The sequence below is a fragment of the Pseudorasbora parva genome, chromosome 17, assembly GCF_024679245.1.
Source record: "Pseudorasbora parva isolate DD20220531a chromosome 17, ASM2467924v1, whole genome shotgun sequence".
Lineage (NCBI taxonomy): Eukaryota > Metazoa > Chordata > Actinopteri > Cypriniformes > Gobionidae > Pseudorasbora > Pseudorasbora parva.
Window position 1 is genome coordinate 40,826,870 of NC_090188.1, and position 21,919 is coordinate 40,848,788.

At 39.4% G+C, this 21,919-nt stretch overlaps 2 protein-coding genes across 3 annotated transcripts in view; one reads left to right on the forward strand and one right to left on the reverse strand.

Annotated features, from left to right (window-relative positions):
• Window positions 1-3,218, forward strand: part of wdr11 (WD repeat domain 11) — a 151,360-nt gene extending 148,142 nt beyond the window's left edge. For both annotated transcript variants that reach the window (XM_067421334.1, XM_067421335.1), the window contains exon 29: window positions 1,588-3,218. In XM_067421334.1, the coding sequence (XP_067277435.1) occupies window positions 1,588-1,790 (203 nt within the window). In that variant the 3' untranslated portion in view covers window positions 1,791-3,218. The remainder of the gene's footprint in view (window positions 1-1,587) is intronic.
• A 1,150-nt stretch (window positions 3,219-4,368) lies between these two features.
• LOC137045011 (exportin-5) overlaps window positions 4,369-21,919 on the reverse strand; it is a 65,024-nt gene continuing 47,473 nt past the window's right edge. The window contains exons 26-33 of the mRNA XM_067421433.1: window positions 21,646-21,692; window positions 16,962-17,065; window positions 16,821-16,880; window positions 12,905-13,005; window positions 12,718-12,825; window positions 10,562-10,699; window positions 7,264-7,428; window positions 4,369-4,981 (exon numbers count right to left, since the gene is read on the reverse strand). Coding sequence (XP_067277534.1) covers window positions 4,832-4,981; window positions 7,264-7,428; window positions 10,562-10,699; window positions 12,718-12,825; window positions 12,905-13,005; window positions 16,821-16,880; window positions 16,962-17,065; window positions 21,646-21,692 — 873 coding nt within the window. The 3' untranslated portion in view covers window positions 4,369-4,831. The remainder of the gene's footprint in view (window positions 4,982-7,263; window positions 7,429-10,561; window positions 10,700-12,717; window positions 12,826-12,904; window positions 13,006-16,820; window positions 16,881-16,961; window positions 17,066-21,645; window positions 21,693-21,919) is intronic.

Here is a 21,919-nt window from a genome sequence, read left to right on the forward strand (position 1 = left end):
ATGTTCTCCTAAATGTTGACTACATTTTTACTAGATTAACCTCTTCAATTCTGCCAGTCTTCCCAGTCTTTTAATGCGACCTTCTCATCTAAAAGTAGATGACTCTTAAAGGGATAGTTCACACTAAAATGAACATTTTCTCATTCTTTACTCACCCTTATGCCGTCCCAGACGTGTATCCATCTAATGAATCCATCTCTTTGAGTGCATATAATGCAAGTGAATTGGTGCACAAGAGCTGGCGTTTTAAAAACCGCACAAAACGCACACCATACGACGAAAGTTGATGAATCAGTGTCTTTTGATGTAAGAATACGTACAAGAAAATGTAACTATAAACCATCACTTTCAGACAGCTTTCATCAGAATATGCTAAACCTGCACCTTATGTAGCGTGACGTAAGTGCATCGGTTTATAGTCAGGGGCTAAACCTTTCTGCCTCATCTGCCAATGGCCGGTGAACTTGAGAAATTTACTAGAAATTTAAACATGTTTTACTGGCCATGAAACCGGCAGTTATGACACCAACATTTTAGATACCAAAAAAAGTCCACAAAAGTAACAAAGTCTCTCTTTCTATTTCAATGGCACAGTTAAACCTACTAGCCTAACTAAAAATTAAACATTATTAAAGACAAGTATCTGTAGTTTTCATGTAGATACGTTGAACAAACTAATCAAATGTAAAACACTGGTCGTCTTCACGGTATACATTTAATATAGATTAATCCTTATTAAAGTTGCAAAGGTTATTCAGCCAAGAGCAGTGAGTGATTTGTTCCGTTGCCTTTTGTTGTTTGATTAACGTTAAAAACACAGACAGCAGCAGAATAAATAAATATTACATACTTCACCTTTAAAAATGTCTCTGAAATCCAAAACCCTTGAAAATGGACCTCTGGTTTACAAAAAACAGTGTCTTGGCGTCCACTTAAAGGGTTAGTTCACCCAAAAAGGAAAATTCTGTCATTAATTGAAGCCGCGAGAATAAAAATAACGACTTATATAGTGATGGGCCGATTTCAAAACAAAGATTTGAACAGTTATGAATCAGGTTAATGATTCGGATCGCGTGTCAAACTGCTGAAATCACGTGACATTGGCGATCTGAATCATGAATCGATTCACTGATTCATAACGGTTTGAATCTTTGTTTTGAAATCGGCCCATCACTGCATAAGTCATTATTTAGTATTTTTGCACACAAATACTCGTGTCTTCATAAAATGATTGTAGAGCCGCTGTAGTGAGATGGGCTTTGTAACGACGTCTTTAGTGCCTTTATGGGTCTTGAGAGAGGAAATGACATTGGTGTCAATGAAGGCCTTTCTGAGCCATCGGATCTCAACACTAATATCTTCATCTGTGTGTGAAGATGAACGGAGGTCTAACGGGTGTCCAACCACAGGAGGGAGAGGAATTAATGACTGAATTTTTACTTTTGGGTGAACTAACCCTTCACGTTTCCACATACTGTTAGGGGTATGAAGTATGAAGAGATAACGGTAACTTGATCTTTAAACTTTTTTTCTTTTTACTTGTATTACTTTCTGATTCTCAGTCTTCCTTAACCTCAGCATCTCCACATAAGCTCATAGGCTCAGCCTTTGTGGACTACGCTAAGCTGCTTCGCTCCATCGGGCTGAAACAGGGCGCCGTGCTGTGGGCGTCTCAGGCTGGAGAGAGAGGGAAGTCTCTGCTGGATGAGCTTTCCCAAACTGAGGGCATGGGGCCGGAGCCCAGCCCCAGTGACGAGCAGGCGGACAAACCTCTTGTCAGCATAGAATGAGGACCATCAAAAACAAGATGCATATCGTCTTCAGATCTCGTCCTTATAACACCCATAAGCATGCTAGTCAGCAAACATCTTTTCCTGTGGTTTCAAACGGTTTGTCTGGTCTCATCGTGGTCTTCTGAGCCCCTCTGCTGGTCGTGAGGTGTGTGTGTGTGTGTGTGTGTGTGTGTGTGTTATCCCGAAACATTCCTCTCATCCTGCTGTAATGGATTCCAAACCTGTTCTTGCACTTGTTTTATTGACCAAAAATATATTTTCATAGTGATTTAAAACAAACCAAAACAACATTAGTAATGACGATAATTAATCAAAACACATTTTAGGAACCTTTAAACTGGATTATTACGTGTTTGACACTAAGTATGCCTCAGATTATTGATTTGTTTTTTTGTATGATTTCAGATTAGGGAACCATTTAAAGACGGAATATAGACGAGAACTAGATGGATCTCATTAAACGTGCCCAGTTTCACACCAAAATCCTAAGAAAAGCACCAAGAAATCATATCTTTCAAAAGATTATGTATTGTTATATTAAATAATTGATATGGCTGTGATGTTTAATGCATTCAAACTTTTGAGGTTTATTATATTTCTACACTCTCGAGTTGAGTTCAGCTGCCGTTCCCCTAAAGAGGTAATTTTTTTTTCTTTTTTTTTCTGACAGTGTAATTATTAAAGATAATATTTAAAAATCAGGGCAGTAATCCCCAGGATTTAAATCTGCATAAATCACCATGAAGTATGCATACTATTTAAATTATACACACACAAAACATAATTTCTTATTTCTTCCTTCTGATTTTGTGGTGAAGTGTAGGCTAGAAATATTCTTTAAAGGTTCTGTGAGCATCACTGTCAGTCACATAAATGGTTATTTGATAGTTAAATGGTTCAAATTGAAATGTAAAACAACAGATTTATAACTCATATACTTATACTAATAACTCATCCACTCCTTCATGTGATATAATTCACACGAGAGCTGTTCCTTCAGTGATGTATATGCCTGTCATTGCCTGTATTGGTGTAATATAAGATGTGAATTAACTGGATTTTCGTCTTGGATTGCACTTGTTCCTGCAGGTGTTTTTTTTCTGTGACCTGAGTGTGTGTGTGTGTATGTTTCCATGTAGCTTCAGATCTCTGGAGTATTTGGATATGGCCCTGTTGAAATGAGACGTGACTACAAACCCTTCATATTTGTGACACCATGTTTGTGTCTGTGATTTAATCTAATTCATTTGTTGAATTCTGGTTGTTGGAATGCCCTGCCTTGTTTTGGTAGGTTATGATAGCGAGTAATAATTTGTCATGACTTGTGTTCCTATTTAAACATTTGTATGTTTGTGTGTTTGAGCTTTCTGTGTGAATATACTCCATGTATATATGCAAAGTAATAAATACCGCCTGTACCATCCATTTGAATGTCCTCTGTTACATATTTTTAAAGTAGCCTAGGTTTCAGTTGCCTGTGCACTTCTTCACATTTGCTTTGGTGTGATGATCCAAGCCCCCAGATCTGGGACGAGCGCAAAGAAATGACAGAACCGTATTAACAAACACCTGGTTTTAAAAATCGTATTAAAAATCCTGGTTTTTGAGGATAAACTCCTGTAACAAATATGGATTGAGAGAGATACAGAGACTGAACCAATTGATTTGCAAAATGATTTTGTCTCAAATCCCTTGAAACGGCATACGACGCCACCTGCTGGTCAGGAAAAGACAGTTAATATAACAAGAACGCAGGCTAAACTTGGTTATATCCAGCTGCAGTCCATCACACTCAAACATTCTCTTATGCAGAGCCATAGAGAGAGAGAGAGAGAGAGAGTCGCTCGATAGTCACGTGATTCATGTAGACCTCGAATAGTTCCAGGAAGTGCTTTGGCGGGCAATTCAAATGGTTACTCACAGTGACAGAACTGCGATTTTTGGTCATTAATAGTCAATAAATGCATTGATTTTCAATAATTTTACTATACATCGACATGTTATATTTAACTAATCTTTAACTTTCCATACCTTGCAGAAAAATAAATAAATAAAATAAGTAGAATAATTTTCTCTAATTCCATAACCATGGATGAAACGGAATTAAGATGTGCTGATAATTTAAAATCTTCCTGATTAAACGTCTTACCTTTTAAAAGTGCATCACGAACGTTCTGTTCTGCAGTCACTCAATGGCGCGGCTGCTACTTCCGGGAACTATTGAGTCTCCACGAGCCGCCATTGGTGTAAAAAAATAAAACAAAAAAACACGTTCCAATGGAGTTGTCGCGACTCTTTCTCTATGGCTCTGGGTCTATGTATGTTTCAGGGTCAGTGATGTCACTAACCCAGGAAGAAGCTTATTGTAGTCCTTACCAGCCGCTTGTTGTAGTCCTTAAAAAGTGATTTCTGTAAAAGAAATGATCTCCCTTTCCTTTGACCGTCATAACTTTGCAGATGTGGTTTATGCTCAAACAGCGACACTACACACTAACTAAAGTTAAAAGAGTCAAATCATAATCAACCTTTATATTTAACAACTGAGGAAAGAGTCCACACAATCACTGAAAACTGTCCAGGTATACATTTATTAAAAACTGTGAGTATAAATCACAACACTTTTTACAGAATCTGTACACAGACATGACAAATGCCAATTAGTGTTGATTTTGTCATTTATTTAAAAATAGCTCATTTCCTCCGTCTGGAATGTAGTGCTGGATGCTGGTTTTGCACATCAGATCCCCGGGAACAGATTTGATGTATAATTAGCAAGAATTCTCAAGCTTTCTCAAAAGTTTTTTTTTTTTTTAAATGAGGTGCTCTGACCGCAAGATTTTAATATTCTTTAAATAACAATTGTACAGATCCATACAAAAGAAAAGAGACAATATACATCCAAATTACATGACACACAAATGTCCTTGTTGTCGTTCCTCATTTCAATACATCCCCTGTCCTAAAAAGACCTTTCGGACGGGATGCTGCACTACACACACACACACACACAGACTCAGTGAAGTGAAGCTGCGGTTCCCTCAGCAGTCGTCCCGGTCCGGAGAGAAGAGCGCGATCAGACCTGCAGCGTCCGTGTTCTCCAGCATGTCCTGCGCTGGCTTTGGCTTCTTAAACAGAGACGGAAGGTTTCGGATGTGTACTTCCTTCTTGAACTGCTGGCCAAGGGGTTTCTGTCGACACACACACGGACCAATGGATTAAACATTGTCAAATATCGGGAACAAGAACATTCAAACTGTATTTCTGATGACAATGATAATCTCAGGTATTGATTATGTGCTTATAAGATGACCAGATGTTCAGGATGGGGGTTGGTGAAGTATTTTTTTTTTTGTACTGCAGCAACTTGCATCATCAAGGCTTAAAGGGATAGTTCACTTTATAAAAATAAAATAAAAAACTACTTCCTACTATGGAAGTCAATGGCTCCAGTCGACTGTTTGGTTACTGACAATCTTCAAAATATATTCCCTTGTGTTCAGCTGAAGAAAGACATTCATACAGGCAGGGGTGTTTTTAGGATTTTCATTTTAGGTGGGCTTAGCCCCCATTGAGGGTAGCCTATGAGAAAAAAGACGAAAAAAAACACTAGTTTGGGGTCCAAATTGCGCTTTTAACTAATAGCTTACTAACATGCATACCCATAGGATATTGGCTGTTAATTATTATGTATAAAGCTAATATTAATACCTTATTGCATGGCCATATTGTAGGATACATGCATTAATCATATCCAATAATCTATAGGCAGGTTTATAATCACCAAGATCCCAGATGTTAGGGGGGTTCAGTAGCATGGTCCCCCAAGAAAATTTGATTTCTATGATCTACATCTGTGCATTAAGATGTTCTGAAGGCCAAAAAATTATATAACAATAGCTTGAATACCATGTCACTGAGCAGTAGATTATCTGTCTCTTATCTCCACATCTCTCTTTTTCTCTGTCTCTTCCCCTCATAACGCTGAGCTTTGACTGATATAGTTTTTCCATTTTCGTCAGTGAAGAAAGTAAAAACATGGTTTACATTTTAACATACTGATATTTATATGTTTTATGAATAATTTTCTTTAGACATGTTAATTTACTGTTTATTAAAGTTTAAGTTTATTAAATTAATTCACTATATAAACACATTCATTATGCCCAATACTGAAAAAAATAGATTTTTTTAATTTACTGAAGGTTACAAATGGAATTATATTAATTTACAATATATACACATTTATTATCAGTATGCCTTATCTGATGAAAATGGCTTTGTTAATATTGCTTTTTCGTTAATTAGGCCTAGGCTACATTATGAATCACAGGCATATTTTCAACTCAAAATGACGAAATTAGACAAATGATTATTCATTTGGCTTAAAAATTTTCTATTATTTAACATTTCTAACTTAAAGCAGCAGCTGTCTGTCAAACATAAATGTTTATTTCAACTGCTTACATTTCTCTCACTTTACGTTGTCGAGTTGTGCTGCTAAAATTCGCGCTCATGGCCTCAGAAATTTCTGTGTGAACATAAAGCCCGCCTACTCTGATTTGATTGGTTTTCTCAAATATTTTGACATTGAGGAGCGGTGACAGACCAATGAGGCTTAGATTTACACACACACACTTCTGCTTCTGACGTGCGCTCTGGTCGGCGCCGCTGCAGCAGCGAATTGAAGAACTCAACACACAGACAGACTAAAAGACGGGACGAAGCCTAAGCCTGCTGCCAGTTTCATATGTTTTAAAGGTTAATCGCATTTTTTTTAGCGGGGCTGAGGCATAAGTTTAGGGGGGCTTCAAAGGGCCTAGCGACGCCCATGCATACAGGTTTGAAACAACTTGAGGGTGAGTAAAGGATGACAGTTTTCATTTGACTAGGGATACTTAAATACAAAAGGGGACAAAAAGGTTGTATTGTCTTTGTGCATAGATTAATTACAGTACTGTACCTGCAGAGGCGTTTTTGGGGTTCAGGTACGCCAGCAATGCCAATGAAATGAATGAAAATTAGCTTATCAGTGCATATCTAAATTCACGCATAGCCTACGGTATTTTTTTTTTTACTTAGAAAAAAGTTGCTGCAGCCAATGAGCAGCCGGCGGGGGCTGGTCCCAGCACGACTCAATCTCCACAGACAGTTTTTAATGTTTATCAGACAATCACTACTCAAGATTTTGCTTTAGTTTAATTTTCGACAACTTGGGTCAGATTCGGGATTCGGGACAACAGTTTAGATTTTGGGACTGTCCTGAATTTTCCGGGAGATCTGGTCACCCTATGTGCTTTATTAAATTTAAGTTTGAATATAATCGAGTATGACTTCAATAGCCATAATGAAAGTGATAAGACATTATACAGCTCTCGAATTCATCTTGAAAATTAATTCTGTGATCTAACAGTTGACAAAAAGAAAGTTAGCGTTCAGTGTGTGTGTTAAATACTGTTAAAAGTAGCCATACCCCGACAGTGCCTGCGATGAGCCGTTTGAACTGATCTTTCTTTTTCTTCTCTCCTGCCTTTGATACGGCGGGCTGGATGGCCTTCTGATCAAACTGCTCCAGGGCATCCACTTGGATATCAGGGATCTGATTCATGACCAAACGTAGCTCAGCGTATCGAGGCCTCTGCAGAGAAACATCACAGTGAAACCCGATGACATTTCCTCCCCTGGTGTTAACGTCGCTGTTCTTTGTGTAGCTCAGCATGATCATCACTGACTTATAACAATTAAACTGATAATGGTTATAAAGAGTCCCACTGGGAGCTGAATTATCATTTCAACATGGCGTGAGTGTGTGTACACAATAAAGACATGGATAAGACTTTTCAATCTCAATGCCCTGTTCAAAAAAAAATTTCATGCACTACAACGGACGCGTCAATATCGTACTACTCAATTGCTTACTCGTGACACATAGCAACACATCTAAAAGTATATACTGTATGTTTATATCTAATGTGTTGTACCTTTTTGTTACAAAATAGTCTACCTGTTGAGATATGCCTTCACAAGCACCCGTAAGAGCTGCATCTGTAATGTTTGAGTCAGAGACGAATGCGCAAAAGAGGCGTAATTCAGCCACTAGTGTAGCGTAAACTTGATACCAATTATACCTAGATTATTTCAATAAGCTGATTTTTTTTTTTTTGAGTTATCAGCTTACTGGTACGCCTGTAAACGCACCCAATGACAAAAAGTGTTGCTGCATTGGTGTTCGGGTCAATTTGACCCGGAGAAGATATTCTTTTACCCGAAAATACTAGTTAATGTTATCGCTTTGGACTGAAACTTAGTGACTTTGTTCCCAAAGGGTAAAACTAAATCTCAAAACATTTTTGGAAATGTTCTTACTTTTTTGTGGGAGTTTTGTTACCTTGTTACACTTGTGGTGTTCCCGGTCAAAAATGACCGGTCTATAAAAAATAGCTTATAAATCACTCATTTTCACCCAATCTTGGATTTAATCTTTTTGTCAACTTGTTCTCTTTCAATTAGGACTGGTTTTATATTTCTGTTTGCATCTGATTAATCATAGGCCTCATTTATTTGAGAATAGGCATTTCATTTTTTGAGTTTTTTGAGTTTTTTTTTTATAATTTTAGAAATATTAAATAAAATCTGAAGAAAATTGGTATTGTTGATCACACTAGTCTACTCTAATGTTTCACCAGGAATTTTGTTTTGAAACTTTTGTTTTGTAAAAAATATAGCATATAGGTCACACTTGTGGTGTTCCCGGTCAAAAATGACCGGCCTATAAAAAATAGCTTATAAATCACTCATTATACCATATTTTCACCCAATCTTGGATTCAATCTTTTTGTCAACTTGTTCTCTTTTAATTAGGACTGGTTTTATATTTCTGTTTGCATCTGATTAATCGTGGGCCTCATTTATCTGAGAGTAGGCATGATCAAAAATGGTCACAATAGCCGACCATTGAAAGTGAATGGGAGAGACTGAAAATAACAGAACAATTTAGTTTTCAGGAGCAAGTTCATTATTTTCATGTACACATGAGCATATGTGCTTGCAAACATCGAGCCCTTAGACCTGTGCATGTATCGATACATTTATACACACGCTACCCAGACACACACATGTTAAAACACACAAAAAATAGAGCATTACACACATTCTTTTCCACAGAGAGAAATGTGATCCTTCCCTAACCTGCATCTAATATACATTTATCCATCTGACATTACCCCACACACACACACACAAACACACACACACACCACAAGTGTGACAATGTACCATTTTATACAAATATACATCATGCGATATCACAGGCACATATAAATTGTAATATTGTCTAGTTCTGTGTGAGAACCTCACAGTTCCAAAACAAAATGTCATAATATTTTGTCTGGAAGCTGTGATGAAACAAGAACATGAAAGAAAGATTCTTTTGAAGCCGGGTCACTGCAGTCACGGCAGTGTTGCCAACTTGGCGATTTTGTCGCTATATATAGCGGCTTTTCAGACCCCTCTAGCGACTTATTTTCAAAAAAGCGACTAGCGACAAATCTAGTGACTTTTTGGACAAACTTCAGCTACTTTAGTTTACAAATGTCGCCAGTACTGTCCTGCGAGCGCGAGGTCTTTTTTCCCCTCTGCCGTCACACACACCTCTCTCTGCGTCTGCCCTGTTCAGTGAATGGCTGAGGGGAGCTGCACGCGCCTACAGACAGAAGCTGACAGACGTGAATGAGCGAGCTACACATGAGCACACAAGGTTGCCATCGATTTCTCACTTAATGTTATCTGCTTATTTTGTTTTATATTTGAATAAATTAGTTATGATGAGTTCCATCTCTTGTGCTTATCACTTATATTACTCACTATCACAGAGCTTTAGTTCATCCAGTTTCTCAATTCAGATTTTACACATATAATTTTTTTTTGTAATTCACTATATCATATATTGTATGACAAAAAGGTATAGGAAATGAAAACATTTATTGGACAGTCGGCTGTATTATATTATTGTAAAATATAGTAAATGAGCACGGATTAGGAGAGAAAAAACGTCAGGCAGACTGAACGCAAGGACGGCGTGATGACGTCACTAATATGCTAATTAACGCATGACGTCATCTAGTGACATTTAGCGATTTTTTGGGCAGGCTTTAGCTACTTTCCTTGGAAAATAGTTGGCAACACTGAGTCACGGCCAGTTTGTGTTAGATGCAGGTTAGGGAAGGATCAAATTTCTCTCTGTGGAAAAGAATGTGTGTAATACTCAAAGTTTGTGTGTTTTAACGTGTGTGTGTCTGGGTAGCGTGTGTATAAATGTATCGATACATGCACAGGTCTAAGGGCTCGATGTTTGCAAGCACATATGCTCATGTGTACATGAAAATAATGAACTTGCTCCTGAAAACTAAATTGTTCTGTTATTTTCAGTCTCTCCCATTCACTTTCAATGGTCGGCTATTGTGACCATTTTTGATCATGCCTACTCTCAGATAAATGAGGCCCACGATTAATCAGATGCAAACTGAAATATAAAACCAGTGCTAATTGAAAGAGAACAAGTTGACAAAAAGATTGAATCCAAGATTGGGTAAAAATATGGTATAATGAGTGATTTATAAGCAATTTTTTATAGGCCGATCATTTTTGACCAGGAACACCTGAGGTGTTATAGGGTTTTGAACACCACATGAGGGTTAATACATGTACAAATGTACTTCCAATACTTCAAGATGAAACGTGCAAGCTATGATAGTTGAGCTGGAATGACGCACTAGAGACTCGTAGATGAGCAGGGCCAGCTGAGTTAGCGAAGCATTGCAGCCTTCGTGCTGCCCATGCATCTGCAGACCCTTCAGTACACTCGTGTAGAGCCACGTCACAGCCTCCGGGAGCAGGTTACCACCGAGCACCTGCCACACACACACACACACACACACACACACACACACACACACACACACACACACACACACACACACACACACACACACACACACACAGTATGTTCAGGCAAGAGACTCAAATATAAAATAGCTTGCATCTTTAGATTTGCAGACTGAATTCAGAATGTGTGGACATTTTTTAAAGGGATAGTTCACCCAAAAATGAACATTCAGTCATTTCCTCACTATTGAGTTGTTCCAAAACTGTATGAATGCTGATGGGATGTATGAGTACTCCCCTGTTTCTTTTGTGAGGTTTTTCTGTCTCTTGCACTATCACTTTAACAGGTGATGATTGGCTGTTTGACCTGTTCCTGCTGACGTGATTGGCTGTGCTCTTCTCATCATCTCATCCCATCGGATGCTCAACACCTGTGGAGTACGCTTCTTAAGAGACTGCTTTTTGTTCTGATTTTGACTTCTGTTTGTGCTTAGCTTTGTCATGTTGATTGCCTTGTCGAGTTTACCCTTTAAAAGGTCTCACGTGAGAGATTTGAAGTCTTTGAACTGCGTAAAATGAAGTCCATCTGGATGGAGAAAGGGGCGAGGTAAGATGTCACGTGACAGACATGGGCACATGTGGACGCTTAGACACACTCGGTCAGGGGGTTTGTATCTCACTCTGTATTTTCTGTTTGTCAGGTAGTATAGGGAAGTTTAAAGACTTTTTCTTTACTTTCTTTTCTTAGTTTAGGGTTATTTTTGAGACCATATAGCAATATTTTTTTTTGATGATATTACTTTTGTTTCTTTGGCACACTCCAGTTTTCCCTTGGTTCTCCCCAGATCCTATTTTTATGTATGTTTGTTTTTCTTTACATTCATTATGGGTTTATTCATTTGTGGTTAATTATTGGGTTCAATATTTATTAAATTATTGTTTAATTAACGTTATTTGTATGTTCTCGGTGTTCTCATCTCACACATTATCAATGGCAATCGAAACTGGGTTTAAAATGTTAAAACAAAGTGTATCGATTCAGGATTCGGATCGCGTGTCAAACTGCTGACATAAAATGATTGTAGAGCCGCTGTAGTGAGATGGGCTTTGTAACGACGTCTTTAGTGCCTTTATGGGCCTTGAGAGAGGAAATGACATTGGTGTCAATGAAGGCCTTTCTGAGCCATCGGATTTCAACACTAATATCTTCATCTGTGTCTGAAGATGAACGGAGGTCTGACGTGTGTCGAACTGTCCCTGATTCGGCACATTTGAGCATGATCAGTCATAACAACTAAAACAAAAAAGTTTATTAAGTTTTAAAATGTATTATTCTTATTATTGATTACCCAAAAGTTTTTAATTCATACTGAAAGCCAGAGGGCGCCCTCGAACGGAAAACACCACATTTGCCTCAGAGAAGTAATGACGTTAGTTTTCAGGAAATCCATGATGTGAAGCTAACACGCTGTAAACAGATGATAGAGACGCTTTGATTGAAACATGATGACAATAAACACGACTGCAGCAAAATGTGGTGTATTTGAGTTCTTCAAGCCGTCAAGGGTATTTTCATAATAATAAAGTGTATTATTATGCAGTGCTGATTGACATAGAATGCTATAAAATAACGCATCGTCTGCCTCACTGTGATGAGAAGCCACATCAGCTCACACACTCGACTGACGATATGAAGTGAGGTAAAGCATGTTATTAAACGTTGTCTTTTGTTGAACAAGTTTATGAACGCTTCACTAGTTGTGAAGATGTTTGACTCGTGCTGCTTTTTCAAACGCAACGTTATAAGCGACTCAAACTCGCAGTCTTTCAGACAGAGCAGCGTTTATCACAGAGCCGCTCTTCTCTAACACACTGGGCATTTATTTATTTAATTAAAATCGCAGCCTTTGAGCTTTCATAATCGCACACAAGCCAAATCGCGATTGCGGTTCGATTTCGATTAATCGTGCAGCACTACTGAGTAAATGACACAATTTTTGGGTGAACCATCACTTTAAGAGGGACAGACAGGAAGAATCGGCACCTGTTTTAGTAAAGTCCAGCAGAGCACGCCAGCGGTCCGTTGACAGTTTACGGTGTCCTTCCAGGAGAGGGAGTTAAAACATATAGTCAGGAGGTTCATATAAATATCCTGAAAAGAAAGAAAAAAGAAAAAAATGACTTAGCTATAGAAGCCAAATAATTCAGCTCACAAAGAAATGTTTAGTTACCTCACTTCGGAGAAGGCACTTGCCCAACGCTGAGAGCTCATCTGTAGCTGTATTCATTTGTATCCCCTGTGAGGAGTCCATCGTCACCATCTCCTCATCTCCTGAGCAGAAGATGAACAGAAAAAAACTTGCATCACAATAATCAGAAGACTTTTAGGCCCAGTCCACACGGAGACGCATATAAATGTTGTACCGTATCAGCGTTTCGTCCACACGGATCCGCCGTTTTGGAATCACGAATCCAATATTTTCTGAAACCGGATGAAGTGGATGAATCTGAAAACAATATTCTTGCGTGTTCGTGTGTACAGCCAATCCGTATATTTTGCGAAACGGTGATGTCATCACACTACGTCCAGCCATAGACTGTAAAAAAAATATGGACGTAGTGTCCGTGACCTCACCCATAGGATTCCGATAAGCCGATCTGAAGCGTAAAGTAGGGGCGAGCTGGGCGTCGCCATCTTGGGAGCGAATCATCGCGCGTCACTCTTTCCCATAACACAAAATGGGCAAAAAGGCGGGATGTGGGCGGAGCATAGGTGACGCAATGACTATAGACAGTGGATAAATGGCTATCCACACTACATCGTTTTGAGTCGGTTTCAGTGATCTCGCAGATATTTCTTGAAATGAGGCAGAAAAAAAAGATCAGATTGGGAAAGCTCTGGCTTCGTGTGGACGGAGCCTTAAACCACTGGTTCATTCTGAAACACGAGCATTGCTCACATAGGGAAAAAATGGTAATGTAAAGGTCATGTGGTCTAGGTAGCTGAAGAAGATGATCGGAGTTTGGCTGAATGTACATGAAAGCCACCTTACACACAGGTTCAGAGAGTAAAGTGACCTGCACATGTTTTTTAGCCAATGATGTTCCAAAAAAAAACACACATGCAAGCGTGAGCGAGTGTGCGGTAATCAGAGTAATGCTCGCAATCTGACGTCTCCTCAAAGCAGCAGAACGTCACCTTCAACGGGATGCAGTGTTTTCACTCTGCAGCAGATAATAGTACCGAATGAATTAAATCGGTGTTCTCCATCACTTCAAATGTGCACAGGGTGAGCATAAATGCACCAGGTTTCAATAGAATCAAGTGAATCTAAAACTAGTCCAATGTTTCGGGAACTAGAGAACACAAGGTGCTTCTTATGAGCAAAGTGGCGTGATATTGAGATGTGCTGTCCAATCATATCATTATGATATTGTGTGTATATCAGTACTTGTAAAGCACATATTAATGCCTTATTCTGCATGATCATATTCTACATCCCTTAATTCGACACAATAAATAAACTTAACAGCTACCTCACTAACTATTAATAAGCAGTAATTAAGAGTTTATTGAGGCAAAAGTCATATGAGATCCTGCCAAAAAGAGATGTCAGTAGTTCCAGTCTCACTTATTGTTTGTAACAAATATGCATAATTCCAGCCCATGATTAGCATTAGCTTGCCCCTCACATGAATATGTATGATTTTACTGAATAAATACTCTTCTGGCAGGATCACTATCGTCAAAGTGATAGACAATTAGCATATCATTTAGACTGGCGGTGTGGTTCTGTTCTGGGCAAAAACTCCCTGCGCATTAGGGCTGAACGATTAATTGCATTTGCGATAATAACGTGATATGATAAAAGACCATTTTGTAACCGCAAAGGCTGCGATTACAGTCTAATAACGTGATACGAGAGTAAAGCAGTCAGCAGAAGAATCATCAACAAGCCTGGCTTAAAGCTACAATGTGTAACTTTTTTAGTTTATTCTTAGCTAAAAACACTTAGTTCTTTCAAATATATATGCTCATTAATGTATATTTACTTCTTTCAAGTAATAAAGTATTCTCGTAAGGTTATAATATGCCGTTGAAAATACATACGGGTGAGGGGTTCGAATGCCGGTCGCCATGTTGCTCCTCCATCTTGAAAGTACAGTAGCCAAAGAGGGACATACCCATAAATTCAAGCTTCGCCTTTCGCGTTTTAACACTCGATGGCACCGTGTCGAATGTGAAGAGGGGGATTGCCATGTTAATCTTGGACTAAATCGGCCACCGTAGGAGTTAAAACAAAATCAGAATTGAGAGGAACAGAAACTAATATTCACTGGATGGTCATATACCTTTACACCTCTAGACGGGGGAAAATATCACACAGTGGAGCTTTATAGGAAAGAACAGTTTGTGTTTAATCAATGTAATGCAAACTAATACAATTCTGGAAACTATGTGCATGGCAAACAAGGAGAGAAACAGTTAGACGGTTCAGTTGACTTTATCCATTTTTGCTTTGTCTTTTAATCCACTGAAATTTTCTGGGGAGCCCTTAGAGCCTTCTGGAGGACCCCTGGGGGTCCCCCGACCCCAGTTCGAAGACCCCTGGGGGTCCCCCGGACCCCAGTTCGAAGACCCCTGGGGGTCCCCCGGACCCCAGTTCGAAGACCCCTGGGGGTCCCCCGACCCCAGTTCGAAGACCCCTGGGGGTCCCCCGACCCCAGTTCGAAGACCCCTGGGGGTCCCCCGACCCCAGTTCGAAGACCCCTGGGGGTCCCCCGACCCCAGTTCGAAGACCCCTGGGGGTCCCCCGACCCCAGTTCGAAGACCCCTGGGGGTCCCCCGACCCCAGTTCGAAGACCCCTGGGGGTCCCCCGACCCCAGTTCGAAGACCCCTGGGGGTCCCCCGACCCCAGTTCGAAGACCCCTGGGGGTCCCCCGACCCCAGTTCGAAGACCCCTGGGGGTCCCCCGACCCCAGTTCGAAGACCCCTGGGGGTCCCCCGACCCCAGTTCGAAGACCCCTGGGGGTCCCCCGACCCCAGTTCGAAGACCCCTGGGGGTCCCCCGACCCCAGTTCGAAGACCCCTGGGGGTCCCCCGACCCCAGTTCGAAGACCCCTGGGGGTCCCCCGACCCCAGTTCGAAGACCCCTGCATTAGTGTGAGTGCAGTTCTCCCGCTGTCTGTGATGCCATTAGTAATAATCAAAAGGTAAAGCTGAGAAAATCCCTCAGTTCAGATGCTCTTAAATACGGAAAGCTCTCTTTGTTCATTGCTCGTATATTGTTTGTTCTTCTTTATTATTTACTAGCTTTTAATGTTTTGCAGCTATATTAAATGTTATATTTAAAATTATTAACATCCAATTGTTTTCATATCATTTTTAATTTGTAAATATTTCAAAAAGTACTTATAATTACATATAATTAAAAAAAAAGATTAAGTGTTATTAATGAGATTATTCGATAAGAAAAAAAAATGTTTTGGAATGGGATCGTGAGGTTTTGTGCCTAAGGATTCCCAGCATTACTATGCAATGGTTTATGATTTATTGTTGAAAAATACAGAAGATAAAGATCTTAAAAATAAATTGCAATGTTGGTAAAAAAATAAAATAAAATAAAAAACATTGAAAAAAAATTATATTTTTTCCCCCCCAAAATCCCCAAAACCCTACAGCGCACCGCACCCATGCCGCCTAATATGGATAAGAGCACGGAGAGCTGGGATAAACCCCACTAGGGTAAACAGAACAGAAGCAACATGATGTATTGCAGATAGCATTTATGTCAATACTAAAATGTGCAACCAAATTCAGGAATATAGTCTGATTCAGGGCCAAATCCTGACTGACCAGAGGAGGAGCTGAGGGATGGCGGAAGGTAAATGAGCTCTGGAGAACCGGGATAGCAGCTGATAGCACTGAAGGAGCTTAATATGCATGCTTTGATAGACGTCATATTCCTATAGGCAGATGTGATCAGCTGACAGTCAACTGATGTGAGCTTGACTAACGTGACCTGCCAGAACTGACGCTATATGCTGGATTTTTGCTCATTGTGTAGCTTTCAGACAAATACATATTAACATTTGTTACCATTGAAATTCCACCAAAAGATACAGGGAGAAAGAGATTAACTCACCATCTGCTTCCTCTTTGTTTGTAGACAGCTCTGGACATTTTCTTGTAATGCAAGTCACACCTAAAAACACATTTATTCCAGGTTTTTTTTTCTTGTTTTGTATTAAAAAAGTGAAGCTTTACATGCATGAGGTAAACTCACTTAGAAGATCAATGACCTCCCGCGTGACCAAACGCAACAGCTGCTCCTCCACCATTTCCTGAGTCACATGGTTCTCCTCATAGGCCTCATCCTCCTCCTGAGCACTAAAACATCAACAGCAACATTAATAATAATGTTGCCTTAAGAACACAGACATTGTATTTAAACTTACAGCATTAGTATGTTGGCATTCTCACGCCAGTATAATAGTTTTATTTAAATGCATTATGTTGGCTTAAGAAGGCTAACATACTGCGTGATGCATGAGCCGTTTAATCTTTGAAGGTCTAAATGCTGCAAATTTTGGATCGTTCTTCTGTAACCGAAGCTGGGTTGAGATTACCAAGATACTAATGCTGTATTTAAACATATTACGTTAGCTTAGTAAAGCTAATGTTGCATTTAAACATTATTATTACGTTGGCTTGACAACGCCAACATACTATTAATCCACTATTTAGAGTCACAATGAAACATAAGTAGTGACAAATCTTCAATATTGTGACACACATCCTTGTGAAACAGACACAAAGAAACTCTTGGTTCTGTGCCTCTGTTGTTGACTGGATTTTGAAACGCTGTCAATGCACGCAGAAGTAGAGAGAGGAGCGTAAGCTTGCCGTGGTGGAGTGTCCAGCATTCGTTCTCATTTTAGATGTGGTGTGTTTTCTAGCTGATCACTAATGCTGCCGACTTCTGTCTACTGTCACATCTATATGATTGGTCTGCAAACACATACATGGATATAATAAAACGATGCATGTCAGCAGTCTTTGTATATTTGCTAGGAGCGGTTTACCACTAATGCAGTTCATATTAAAACCTCTGCAAAATGTTCATTAGTACAGACAAGAAAACAGATTATTTGTCAAATCGGTAACACTTTAGTATGGGGAACACATTCCCTATTAACTATGTCTTTTGCCTCAATAAACTCCTAATTTACTGCTTATTAATAGTTAGTGAGGTAGTTTTGTAGCATTTAACTTTAGGTATTGGGTCGGATAAAGAGATGTAGAATCAGGTCATGCAGAATAAGGCATTAATATGTGCTTTATAAGTACTAATAAACAGACAATATCCTAGTAATATGCATGATAAGCAACTAGTTAATAACTGAACCTTAAAATAAAGTGTTACCATCAAATCTGAAATTATGTTTTGGAATATTTTGGCACTATGAGCGAGTTTAATTGAATTTTGACTAGGGCTGTCAAAATTAACATGATAGAAATATCATGTTAAAGCTTTAATAATAATAATTTCATCTGTCGCTGCAAGTTTAATTGACAGGCGACCTGACCAATCACATCGCCGAATCAGCCATTTTGTCCGACAAGAGAGTTAATAGATTAATGTTGGTGGACTTGAACTTTAAAAACGGTGTGTTTCTGACGTCTTTCCGCAGTTGAAACATTTCTTTTTGTGTTCATTCATGTTAAATTGATGCTGTTCATCAATGAACCAGAAGAAAGAGATGATCAGCTCACGAGTAGCTTTAACTGAGGCGCTACAGCAATCACCACAATTTAAAGAGCCACAAAACGGCGTTACATTTCTTTAAAAAATGACTGTAAAATTTGAAAGTTGAGAGTGTTTCATATCAAAAGTTACTTGCTCTGTCCTGTCTGTCAGACTGTTGTCAGTATCCTCTTTACTCCTCAATGTATTTTCTCTACGTGAGAACGTGTGTGTGTGTGTGTGTGTGTGTGTGTGTGTGTGTGTGTGTGTGTGTGTGTGTGTGTGTGTGTGTGTGTGTGTGTGTGTCATCCTTTGGCTAGTGTTAAATTATATGATCACGCTCTTATTCATGCAAATGCTTTTAAACCATTCAAGCATGACAAGACATAAAAGACAACGTACAGTACAGCCGTGTGTCTGTGAATCTCCTGTCTGACACACACACTCGTGGGCACAGAAAGCCGCTTCAGACATTGCTTGAAATGGACAAAAACTACAAATTGTTTTGTCGAGTACCCTCCAAGCATAGTTAAATTAAGTCTTAAACGTATGGAGAGAGTTGTAAGAAAATGGGATGCGTGTCAGCTCTTAAAGGGACAGCAGCCTAATAAACCTGCTGCTGTCTGTCATTTAAGTTCATCAAAGAACAAAGGAAAAGGAGAAAATCCCTCACCGTTCTTGGCTGAATAACATTGGTACAGAGCTGCCAACTTTTCAAAAAAACTTAGAGTGAGATTTGGTGGTGCCAACCAAAATGTTGCCGTACAAAGCAAAAATTGCAAAAAATAAATAAACAAATAAATAATAATAATAGCTCTCTCTATATATGCATCTGCATTTAAATGGGGTACTATTGTTTGTTTGTTTTTTGCATCTATATGGCGGTTTGTATACATCCTATAGACACACACAATTTTAAAGCACTATAGAGACAGTGGCGTAACTTAGTAATGACGGATCCAGTGAGGGTATGACAAAAATGGTAAAACTTTAGTTTATGGTCCAATTCTATATTAGGATATTGGCTGTTTATTGCTACTTATAAATCAAATATTAAGGCCTTATTCTGTATAAGACCTACATCCCTTAATCATAATAAAGGCACGGTTTTATAATCACTGAGATTCCTAATGAGAGGTAGTTAGGGGGGTTCGGGGGCATGCACCCCCGAGAAAATTTTGATTTCTATGATCTACATATGTGCATTTTAATATGTTCTGAAGACCAAAAAAATTTGATAACAATAGCTTAAAAACCATGTCAAGGACAATTTTCGTCAGTGAAGAAAGTAAATCTGGTTAACTGATATTTATGTTTTATGAATCATTTTTGCAGACACGTTAATTTATTGAAGGCTACTGGGAAAGGCCCAATACAGGCAGAAAAAAAACTGAGCTATTTAATTTACTGAAGGCAACAAATGGAATTGATTTAGACCATTTTAGTTGGCCGCCCATGATTCAGACCAACTAAAATCAGTAGCTTAGTTTGGTATAGTTCTTTTTGCGTGCATCTCTCTCCAACACACACAGAGATTCGCGATTGCACTGGACACGTTTTAAGTGCAGGCATATTCTCTGAGTGAGCCCAGAGAAAAATCTTCCAAGTGCAGCGTATCTGAGAGCGCACGCAGAGTTCTCGCGTACGAGCAGGGAGATTCGCTCTCGGCACATTACATTCCGCGCGCGAGAAGAGAGAAATTTGCGCTCGCGCATTATATTCCGCGCGCGAGCAGAGAGATTCGCGCTCGCGCACTACATTAATGTACTTTCGCGCTGCATTAATGCGCTCTCGACGGGGCCTCCCAAGATAAGGCGGGGCCCTAGGCGACCGGCTCTGATTAAGAGTTGCTCATCAGGTAGATCTATAGATAAACTTATCTTTCAGGCATTTGACCGACAGGGTTGACACTTCAGCGTGAGAAATAAGGGGTGTGGCGTGTGAGCGTGTGAAACCAATCAAATGCGTGTGTCTCACGGCCAATGCGTGAGAGTTGGCAGCTCTGTTGGTAGCTTTAATAAGGATTATCTCCATTTCATAATAATTTATGCAGTGACTGAAGTGTTTGTAAACTTTATTAGACAGACCTGAAAGCACTTTTTACAAGGTTACAAGGTCAAAGACAACAAAAAACTAACTTGTGTGTTTGCCCTGATATATTGAATCAATCAACAGGCAGTGGGCGGAGCTTGGCGCTGATTGGATCATCCTTTCAGATTGATTACTTTTTTCTGTCTGGGTCTGGCAAGTGGCAAGGGGAATTGATTGGAAATTAATATGGCGGTAGGAATTGATCAAGATGATAACGCACTGCCTTAAACACAGCCACAGTTCTCATAGTTTTCAGGTTTTTAGAAAATTCAATAGGGTCAAAATACATTTTCAGTCACAGATCAGAAATAAGAAGCACCCTTGGTGTTCGGTGATGTTATCAAACCACACAAAGATCCATCTGTCATGTCTGTCGATTCTTCAACTTTAAACCAATCAGCGCCAAGCTCCGCCTCCGCCCACAAACCACTCCGCCCACAAAAAAGTCACTTAATACTAAATTCTTGTTTATTAAACTTGTATAAAATCAATATCACATTTGTTATGCTAGATATCTGGATTTTTGCACCTACAGTAGTCTAAGTAATCCTCAAGACTACATCATGTAGTGCACACACTCGACGTGTGTGTGAGGGATATACTCGATAATGTCAGATCGCACATCGTTAAAACAACAATTACGATATTATCGCAGAAGATATCTATCGCACACCCCTAAGGTGGAGGAAGTAAAACACTGACATTCTGGATTCAGACCGCAATAAAATCACAGACTAGCTCCTGTAAATGAGGAAATACCTGACGACCCCACGAGAAACAATCACCGTCCGAATAGGGCTTAAGTCGAATTAGAATATCTTAGTTTAAATCATCTGTGATTGCGTTTTTTTAAAAACATGTCCAGACATGCAGTCTACCAACAACCTATTAATAACACTAAAGCGGTGGCACTTTGAACAGCTACAAGTCCAAGCAACACATAGCTGGAGTGAGGCGGTGTGAATGGGGCTTCAGTCGGGTCTTACGGAAAATAGAAAAGAAAAGGTCTTACACAACTGCAACTTCACGCTTTCATTCTTAACCACACACACACACACACACACACACGCACGAGGCAGGGCTATCACACAAAAAGTGTCACACAGTATCATCCAACAGTAAAATATCTTACCACTGACTGGTCCTTTGGTTGATGACCTGCCACCGAAAGCTCAGTCTCTGTTTTCAATGAAGCAAAAAATAGGAGATAGTATTAGGCAAATCCTGTGCTCAAAGCAATATTGGTTGTTTCAATTCACCCAAAATGACTGAATGACATAAAACAACAGTCAAGTGTCTGTGTAAACGTCAGGCTACATAGTAGGGGTGTGCAACATTGAAAACAGAACAATATCTCAATATTGTTTGGGATTTTGTTGATAAGAATATGATATTTTGTATTTTTG